This window comes from Passer montanus, unplaced genomic scaffold (genome assembly GCF_014805655.1).
Source record: "Passer montanus isolate IOZ18808 unplaced genomic scaffold, ASM1480565v1 scaffold34, whole genome shotgun sequence".
Lineage (NCBI taxonomy): Eukaryota > Metazoa > Chordata > Aves > Passeriformes > Passeridae > Passer > Passer montanus.
Window position 1 is genome coordinate 7197205 of NW_024368152.1, and position 10359 is coordinate 7207563.

At 49.5% G+C, this 10359-nt stretch overlaps 1 protein-coding gene across 1 annotated transcript; it reads left to right on the forward strand.

The window, feature by feature from the left end:
- The first annotated feature begins 7978 nt into the window (after positions 1-7978).
- On the forward strand, positions 7979-10092 carry ID2 (inhibitor of DNA binding 2). The gene is made up of 3 exons (XM_039715709.1): positions 7979-8438; positions 8548-8612; positions 9285-10092. The coding sequence occupies exons 1-2, from the start codon at positions 8091-8093 to the stop codon at positions 8602-8604; spliced, it is 405 nt and encodes a 134-aa protein (XP_039571643.1). The 5' UTR covers positions 7979-8090; the 3' UTR covers positions 8605-8612; positions 9285-10092.
- The last annotated feature ends 267 nt before the right edge of the window (positions 10093-10359 follow it).

A 10359-nucleotide genomic window follows, 5' to 3' on the forward strand; every position in this document is an offset into this window, starting at 1 on the left:
TCACACATTTAGCTCCTCCCTTAGGAGCAGGACATAGTGCCTCGAGTCACTTAGACCATCCACAGAAGAGTGCAAAATGACACGTTAGAGTTCCATACTTACATTTCAGACACCTGGCACCAGGATCCACCAGCACAGACTGGGAACACGCATGGCCCCATGGCCTTTGGGCTTTACAGGCTCAGCAATACTTCATCCCAAGACACTTCACCCCAGCTACCCAAGTCCAGCCTTCCAATGGAAGGAATGACCACGATACAGAGCCAGAACTCAACTAACTTTGACTACATACCCAAATTTTAAAGGCTAAATTCGGTTATGATGAATCAGAAAAATTAGTCATCCACAGTGGAATCCACCTCGCTTGGCATCTATAAGTCAGGCTTCTGGCTGAATTGGTTGTCTGGCTCCTGCTGAGAACTGATGGTGAGCAACGGCCCCCAGCGAGGAGATTCACTCCATCCTCAGAGAGGTGTCAGATGGGCACAGAATGAATCACTCTCTGCAGGTGTCTCTTGTTCTGTCTTTCCACTGACTATAGAGAGATGAGACATAAAACCTCTAAATAGCTAAGATAAGGTGAGATGAACCTCACCCTCAAGAATGGGTGAGTCTGCCAGGCCAGCAGGCCCAGACTTCAGACTTCTTGCCATCCAGGAGATGCCTTTACCCCTAAGGTATAGTGTTAGGCTCCCTCTTGTTTATAATGCCTCTGGCCCTCTGAAATTTGCATCTGTTTCTCTACTGTGGCAAGCTTGAACAGGATGGGTGGGTGTCCTCCACCTTAGCCTTATCTCTGGTCCTTAGGGTTGCTTTGCAAGCAGGAGGGAGTTTATATCACCTCTGATGAGGAGAACATTGAATCTGCATCACTCACTTCCAGGACAAGTGCTCTCATGAGAAAAATTGCTTATGAGAAAGCAGCAGTTCCTTTCCTTCTTTGCCCCTGAACTTTCCGGCAGCTCCAGCTGCTGCGCCTTGTGCTGAGCTCCACGCTGTCAGTGTGCATTTAACCATGATCTTGTGCACACCTCCTGGACCAGGCCTCTCCAGAGACTGAAATACCTATTTTGTGTGTCCCAGGTGGGTTTACGCAGACGACAGTCACTGGGGAAGTCAGCTTAACCTAGATAATGCTCATTCTGGGCCAATAAAGAAGCAAAGTTTCAACAGCCTAGGAAACTTCACTAGAACTCACTGGCTCAACAGGACTCATGGGGGTGCATGTGCATTTGGGATGTGGTGCACATATTTTGTTAAACTGCATTTCCAGTACCCAAACCCTGACTGGAATTAGGCTTTCCTGACCATACAATTTTTTTTTCTGTACATTAGTTAAAAAGGACTGAGAATGCTGTGGGTCCTGTGTTGACGTAACCTATACCAATAGATTTGGAAAAGTTAAATTAGTACTGCCTGCTTAATAATACAAAGCTTTCCACCATGGAACTGAGGTGTTCTTCCTGAAGACAACAGGAAAACCAGATTGACCAACAATTAGATGCAGTACAGACTCAATTTCTCCTCTGTGTTCATGAAACGTTATTATTATTGAGGAAAACCAAAACACACAGAGTATGCTATGTAAGTACATTTATACTCAAAATTATCATAATTTTACAATTTTGGGGGTAGAGAGGGGTGTGTGTATTTAAAACCATACCTGGAACAGATCTGCAAAATCCTCTCCCACCAAGCCAATTCCTCCTTTTTTTTTTTTCAGTGAAATTAAGACAAGCATGGGGTGTGTGTGTTTAAAACCATACCTGGAACAGATTTGCAAAATCTTCTCCCACCAAGCCAATTCCCAATCCCTCCTTTTTTTTTCAGTGAAATTAAGACAAGCATTTTGTGATCTTATTCCCACAGGCCTGTACCTAAAGATCAAAATTGGGCCAAAGTGGGAGACTGAGGGGAGCTGGACTAGCCAGCCAGATAATTAACAAAAGAATAAGCCCATACTCCTTTGTGTATTCCTTATTGTATGTAAGGTACTGTCAGTAATCTCCTGCCTGGCCCCTTCTCCCTTTTCTATTCTGAGTAGATTTTCCAGAGAATTGGTGGGGAGTGCAAAATCTGCAACACTTTAGACCTACGTTAATTTAAAGGTATCACTAGAAAAGTTACACTAGATGGAAACCATCTGCCACATAAGTCATGCACTAATAAGTGAACTTGCCTGATCCCAGATTTTAGAACAACCATGCTAAGTTAGAGAGCCACCTAAATGGTTCACTATAAGCACTTATAGGGGACAATATGTAACTTAATAAAAACATAGATGTTGCATTAATAAAATGTTAAAGATTTTAAAAAAGAAATGTATTTGGCTTTGAGTAAAAACATAAGAGTTAATACATGGATCTAATACACCTTATGCCAGTAGCACTTACTATGCCAGAGAGATGCTGCTCTCAGAAAGATTTCACAGCAATTTTCTTCAAGTAGAATCAGGTAAGCAATAGCCCTTTGCAGATAGCAGTTTATATAGCAAAGCCTCCAGGGCACTGGTCCTACTTACAAAACAGAGAAATCCTACTCAACAGAAATAAACATTAGAACTAAAGCATCCGAATTTGGATTTGATATAAATGTTGCAGCAAAACCACGCAATTCACATGGAAACAGCCCTCTTTGCAGAGTGGTGTTGGAAAATAGAGTTTGAGTAAAAGTCATTTTACTGCACACCAGCATTTTAGGAATATGATCATAAAATGATACACATGTCAAAACAGAATCCCGACAAAGGCCTGCCCTTCCTATAGTCCAATGCTTCTAGCCAAAATGGAGATGTCTTAAAAGAATGAAAAAAACATTTATGTTTTGCCAAAACACTTCCAAAGCATCCCAACAACACACGGCCTGGGATTAACAGCAGCAGATGAGGGATGCTTAAAAGCGGGGATGCAGAGAATGATACCGTGCGAAAGCAGCACTATTCAAAAGCACAGTGAGGAAGGAGGAAAGAGATCTTAGAAGGTGGCGGTTCTGTGGCATTGGCCAACATGGCCCAGAAGAGAATGGAGTTTGGAAATGGGTCTCAGAGAAGCTGTATCCATCCACACGTTCCTTGAAGCGGCAGCCGGAGGGGCTGGGAGGAAGCGGTGAGCAGGGCAGGACCAGGGAGCTGCGGTGCCACCCCGCTGCCCGAGAGCCCTGCCAGGGGCTGGCCAAGAGAATGATACCGTGCAAAAGCAGCACTATTCAAAAGCACAGCGAGGAAGGAGGGAAAGAGATCTTAGAAGGTGGCGGTTCTGTGGCATTGGCCAACATGGCCCAGAAGAGAATGGAGTTTGGAAATGGGTCTCAGAGAAGCTGTATCCATCCACACGTTCCTTGAAGCGGCAGCCGGAGGGGCTGGGAGGAAGCGGTGAGCAGGGCAGGACCAGGGAGCTGCGGTGCCACCCCGCTGCCCGAGAGCCCTGCCAGGGGCTGGCCGCACACGGGGGACACTGCAGCGCTGTCCCGCTGTCCCGGGGCCGGGCCCGGGTGACACGGCCGCGGTGACACACGCACGACACGCGCGGGGCGTGGGACAGCGGTCGTGCCCCTGCCAGCCGGGTCTGCAGCGCTGGGGACGGGGCACGGCGGGGGCTGCTGCCCGCATGGCCAGGGAAACAGGGAAAAGTAGAAGGAACATTAAAAAAAAAGAAAAGAAAAAAAATTTAAAATAAAGGTCCCTTCCCCCAAGGCAGCTGTGGAGTGTGCTGAAACCCCCTTTTAGGCACAATCAGCCCCGAGCATCTGGGCAAGGATGAGGTGGGTGCAAAGTGCACGGGGAGGAAATGTGTCAGCTGCAGCATCCGAGAGCAGCGGAGCAAGCTCAGACGGGAAATGAGCTTGCGAAGTGCACCCGACAAGATGATCGCGGGGATAAGTTGCTTCTATGGAAACTGCAGCCCGATGAACCAAAAAACAGTTTGATGGCAAAGTTTTAGCAGGAGCTGGCTGATGCCTGGTTTCAGCTACACTCCCCACCCCCTGAAGAAAAAAAAAAAGAAAAAAGTAGAAAAAGCGGCACAATGGGTTTTTTTTTATGGAAAAAAAAAAAAAAGAAAAAAGAAAAAAAAAGGGGGGGGAAAAAAAAGAGAGAGAAAAGAAAAAAAATGGGGACACAGGTTTTTCCCTGTATGGGCTACATCATATTAAGCTGTAAGTTTAGTTCTGGACAAACAATCTCTTGTTGCATCTCTGGGATGGAGGTTAATGAATTCCCACAGATGATGTTGGCCAAACAGTGGTCGGCTTGTGACTTGATTTCCAGCATCATGATGTGAGGGGATCAGTATAGAAAAGCACTTTGAAGGGAAGAGGCTGCCTACAGCAGGATTGTTTCTACAAGCTAATTGTACTGAGTGCAGCTGCACAAAGCTGGATCAACAGTAATAGAAGGCGGCGCAGACTTCCTGACGCCAGCCCCGCAGAGCTCCCACCAACAGCCTGGCAATTCCAGATTGTTTTCCAGACCTTATCTCTCCCCCAAGTTTTTTTTTTTTTTCTTTTTCTTCTTTTTTTTTCCCTTTTTTTTTTTTTTTTAATTTTGTGACCGGAACAAAAGTAACAGGAAAATCCTTTGTGAAAGTAGAAAATGCTGTTACAGATCGGTGCCTTTCGCAGAAGTTGTAACTAAATATTTTGCATGCATTACTCTCCCTCCCGCTCAAAAGAAAGAAAGAAAAAAAAAAGCCAACCCCCAAACTTCTACAACTTTTCTTTGAATGAATTGGAAACGTGAGGCAAACAAAAGGGAGCGGGTAGTTAAAAGCGGCCGGTTTTAGCGAGATATTTTACCTGGTACACTGAAAACTCCTGTATAAAAACGTATTTGGACACCCCGCTTGGACAGGCTGGATGGTGTCAATGACTTGGATCAGGGCCAATTTTAACAGATTTTTTTTTTTCCAGTCTGGTTTGATGGCTTAAATACGCGGCAATTAAAGCCATTTACATTATTACTGGATGTTTTAGATAGATTTCATTAGAGGCAGGGGACAGGGCCGCGGAGGAACGCGCCGGTCCCCGAGGGGGGCGGCAGCGCAGCCCCGCAGGTTCTGCCCCGCACACACCGGGGGCAGCCGGGCCGGGGGCACCGTGTGACCCGGGGCTGGGCTGAGAAGACCTTCAGGGGCGAAAGAACAGGCAGCCTCCAAAACAACCATGAAAATACACTTTTTTGGCGCGGGGGGCGAGGGAGGGGAAGGGGTGCGGCAGGACCGAACCCCCACTCCCTACCCCACATCGGGGCCCGGGAAGCGCGGCCCGCTCCTTCCCGCCCGGGCAGCCGGGCTGGGGGGCGAGCGGCGCCGGCACCTTTCCCCCCCTCGTCCATCCGCGATTTTGCCCGTTTTACTCTTTCCCCTCTCCTTTCTGCGGGCGCCCCCCCCGCCTTCCCACATTCCCTCGTCCTCCCCCCACGGCATGGCGGGGCGTCCGGCGGCGGCCCCCGCTGCAGGTGCGCCCGGGAGGGGGAAGCGAGGCCGGGCCGCCGCCGCGGGCGCAGCCCCGCGCGCCGCCGCGGGCTGGCGCCGGCCGGGGGGAGCCGCGCAGCGCAGCCCCGGGTTCGCGATCCCGGGTTCGTGATCCCGAAAGCGGCGCTTTGTGCGGGGCTTCGAGCGGCGGCGGTTCGGGGCTGGGAGCCGGCTGTAAAAGTCCCGGCTGCAAACTAAGAGGTGGACGGACGCACGGCTCCCGAGGCACTGGGTCCTGGAAGAGCCCCCAGGAGCAGCTCGCAGTCCCCTCCCCGGGGGTCTCGGGCTCGCCGGGCAGCGGGAGCGGCACCGCTCGTGGGGCCCCTGCCAGAGCGCAGGAGCTCCGAAGCCAGCGAGCCGCTGCCAAAGCCTTCCGCGGTAAAACAGCAGAATTGAGGGAATGCAACGTTCGGGAAAGCCTCTGCAGCCGCTCTCCTGGGGGAAGCGGAGCCTGGCTGCTCGCGGGCTCTGTTTCGCGTGCGGAAAGCGCACATGACAGTCATTTGATGACAGAGAAAATAGCCAGGTTAGCCTCTCCACACAACTTCCCCGTGTTCCAAAAAGCGTGCTAAGCCCTTGGTGTGGAAAACCGAGAGCAGTAATACGGGTTCCTCTGCAGCGCCCGGCCGGCCGGTGCTGCTGCGCTGTCCAAGAACGACAAACAGTGATGGGAGAAGCATGCACGTATTTACGTTGGCTGTTATTACAACCAAACCACTCTGCATTTCTTCCACTGGTGCCTTCATTAGACAGAGACGCAAGTATGTTGCAGGACCAAAACCTGCGGCCGCTGGTCAAGTTCCACCAGCAATTGGTATCTTATAGATGTAAGGGTTGAAGTCACCCTAAATCACGATTTTAAGTGAGTCGTTAATTAGCAGGGTGTTTTTTATTATTATTTGCTCTCTAACTGCAGACGAACAGTGTACTCGCCTTCCTATCAGACTGAATGTCGAGATTCACTTTCACCCTTGGCGTTTCAAACCGCGTTGAATTGTGTTCCTGTCAGCCTCGGCACCGCCTCCAGTCCCCCCCGGAGAACAGCCCCGGGGCAAACGCCCTGGTGTGACAGTCACCCAAGTGCCCAGTTAATAGAAAAACCAACCACCAGCTCAGGAATGCCACATTAATTGGGAAAAAAAACCTGGCGTGGCTCTTCGCAGCTTTGTCTCCAAGTGTCCGCAATGTTCCTCTCTCACAGCCCCGACCCCCTTCGTGTAGCTATGCAACAACCGCGCAGATAAATCCAGTATTTGTCTGCTTCTAATATTTATGATTGGCAGCACAATCCTCACTGATTTTATGGATGTGTGCGTTTACTACGGTTTTGTTTGCAATGAACACTAACGCGCTTTAAGCATCTGTGTGGTTTTACTATTAGAAAATTGCTGCGATTTGTGCAGAATTTCATTTATATTAGCTGTGTACATACATTCATGCTTTTGTGAGTTGAACTTTTCTTAGGTCGTGTGTGGAATGGAAGGTGGAAGCTGTGTCCGTTTATTATACAGCCGGTAGCATAAGCAAAATATAGGAAAATACAATTGAACTAAACTCTTAAAAAAAAAATCAAAGTTACTTCTGCAGCTCAACAAAACAGAAAAACCCCGAAAACTTTTTCCTCTGGAATGTTTCTGGAAGATGTTTCATTGGCTGCAACCAAAAGCTGCTAAAAGTACAGCGTGTAGTAAGCATTTGCATTTGTCACCAGAAACAATCTATGCATAATTAATGGCAGCACTGTGTCACGAGCACTGATAGGGCGCAGATGAGCAGCCTTTCAAGGGTAATACATGTAAATGCACTTCCAATATGCAGATTTGCTTAATGATCTCCAATTAATAGCATCATCTGAAGTAGCCCTGTTCCCAGGAAGTAGGGCGCCGGGAGTGACGCCTGCCCGGCTGCTGAGGTGCTCAGTGTCCTGTTCTCACCAGGACAGAAAGTTGCACTGGGGTTTAAAGGCTTATTTTATCTTTAATATTGGTTTGTTTCATTCCTGCTTACAGCCGCAGCCTACAGCGCTGGCTGCAAACCCTAGACTTTCGCTGCCGTGTGCTGAGCGGGGCCGGGCAAACACCGCCGGGAGGCTCCGGCTCGCGGTGACCCGGGGCAGGCTCAGCCCTCACCGCCCTCGCTGCAGCGGGACCCGCGCCTCCCGCACCGCGCTCCGCACACCGGTACGAGCCCGTGCAGAGAGCGGGGTGCGGCGGAGGGCAGGCAGCGGGCACGGAGGGTGAGGGGAGGCACGGAGGGCTGTCTGAGGGGGCGCCAGGGGCCCGGGGGTGTCTGAGGGCCCGGCGGGAACGCGGCGCTGCCGCCCCGGGCCCCTTCAGCCCCGCGCACTATTTACTCCCTCAGCTGAGCGCGCGGCCACGCCCCCCGCCGCCATTGGCTGCCCGGGCGGAAGGCCCCACCAGTGAGGGCGCCCCGCGGTGATGGACGTGCCGGCGGCCGCCAATGGCAGCGAGCGCGGGCCGGACCCGGCGGCGGCCGCCGTATAAGAGCGGCCGCGCAGCGCTGGCCCTCAGTGCGAGCTCCGGCAGCGCCAGAGCGGCAGCACAGCGCTCCGCAGGCTCCAGCCCTCACGCCAGCACCGCGCTCTCCCGTCCGCCCGCCAGCATGAAAGCCTTCAGCCCGGTGCGGTCCGTCAGGAAAACCGGCCTCTCGGAGCACAACCTGGGCATCTCCCGGAGCAAGACCCCCGTGGATGACCCCATGAGCCTGCTGTACAATATGAACGACTGCTACTCCAAGCTGAAGGAGCTGGTGCCCAGCATCCCGCAGAACAAGAAAGTGAGCAAGATGGAAATCTTGCAGCACGTCATCGACTACATCCTGGACCTGCAGATCGCCCTGGACTCGCACCCCAGCATCGTCAGCCTGCACCACCAGAGACCCGGGCAGAACCCCTCCTCCAGAACTCCTCTGACCACCCTCAACACAGACATCAGCATCCTCTCGCTACAGGTAAGCGCGCCCCGGCTCGCCGCTGAGCCCGGGGCCGGGCGGCCGGCGGTGACAGCCCCTCCGGCCTCCCGCCCGTGCTCGCCCTCACCCCGCTCTTGTTCTCCCGCAGGCGTCCGAGTTCCCCTCAGAGCTCATGTCAAGCGACAGCAAAGCACTTTGTGGCTGAATCGAGCGGTGAGTGCGGTGCGCCTTTTTCCTAAACTTGGGGTAAAAAACTGCCTCCCCGGGGAGCGGGAGGCGTGATGGCGAGTGCTAAAAATAGGTCCTAAAAGTTGATTAGGAGATGCCTTTGTAATCAGTAAGAAATGAGGCTAATAACTGAGTCTTGAGGTCCTAAGTGTGTGTGTGTCGCTAAGGTTCGCCCAGCAGCACAGGCTCCTCTGATCCTGCTCGCTGCTTAATGCAAATTCTTATCTCTTCTTGGAGCCTCAACTTCCTGGGCCAAAGTGACTGATTAAGTTGGGAATCTTGGCACAATTCCTTGAATTCTGTGATGTGGGATTGTCTGCGTTATCAGTTAAATAAGTGACTGCTTTTAATCAAATAATTGCTCTAAGAGGCAGACTGGCGCCTCTGAGCATTGCGTTTACAGAGATCTAAATAAAGATTGGACTGAGAATCCTCTTTCTAGCCTTTCCCTGGAGTGTATGTTATTTTTATGTTCAATTTGTGCTCTTGAGAGCGAGTGTGTGAGCTTGTATGTGTTGCATCTGGACGCCAGGGTTTGCCCAATCTCTGAGTGTTTGGTTAAATGTTCAAACTGTGGCTTCCTCTCTGGCGCCAGTCTGTCCGGATCTCTGCCCTGTTAGCATTCTCCTAAATATGCCTCTTTTCAATCTCTTGCAGGTGTTCCACTGATGAGATTTTTTTTTTCTTTTGCACAAGAAAATGTCTACAGGATTTTTTTTTCTTTTTTGAGGTGCTGAATTTATTTTTCAGCTGTATCTGGAGGGGAAAATCCATGTTCAAGTAAAAAGGAACTTTTAAAATGAATAAAGAAGAAAAAATCAAGATTCATCTTTATCCCCACCCCATTTTTCAACTTGGACTGAACCTAGTTATTTATGAAGAGACTCTTAAATACCCTTTCCCTAGTTGGAAGGCTTCCTTTATATACTATTCCCAACGTGGGGAGCGAAACAGAAATCTCACAAGGAGTTGCCCATTTTAAAGCAGACTTTGCCTTTTTTTCCAAAGGTGGAGCGTGAGTACCGGAAGGATCCAGTGTTCAGTTTTTTAGGAAAGTCTGTGGTCAGAAATTACCTTTTTGACACGAACCTAGGACTGAATGCTGTGTATATATTTATATATAAATATATATATATGAGTGAAACCTTGTGAACTCTTTAATTAGAGTTTTCTTGTATAGTGGCAGAAATACGCGTTTCTGCAAAAAGTGTAATGATGTACTTAATCATGCTAAACTTTTTATAAAAGTTTAGTTGTAAACTTAACCCTTTTTATACAAAATAAATCAAGTGTGTTTATTGAACTGATTGCTTGCTTTATTCTTTGGGGACCAACTGTTGGCTTTGATTTGTGTTGTTTTTGTTGGTTTTGGTTTTTTTTTTTAATACTTATACATTGTTATGAATTTATCAAGTAAAACTTCAAATATGTAGAGACTATAAAGAATAAAATTACCTGAAGTGAATAATTCTTGTAACTTGGAAAATCTTATTTGGGTGTATATTGCAATCTTCTAAGTCATCTGCCTGTAAACAGTGTGAAAGGAACGAGAAAAGGAACTTATTACACAAGGGATGCTATTGACAAAAGTGCTTGGAAATGTACAAAAGCAGTTAATCCTGAGGCATTCCCATGGAGTATTGCCTTTTTTCTTCCCTCCCACCCCTCTGAATGATTCAGTTCGGGGTAGTAATGGCCCAGATCTGTTAATTTGTGCTTGGAATAATCACTC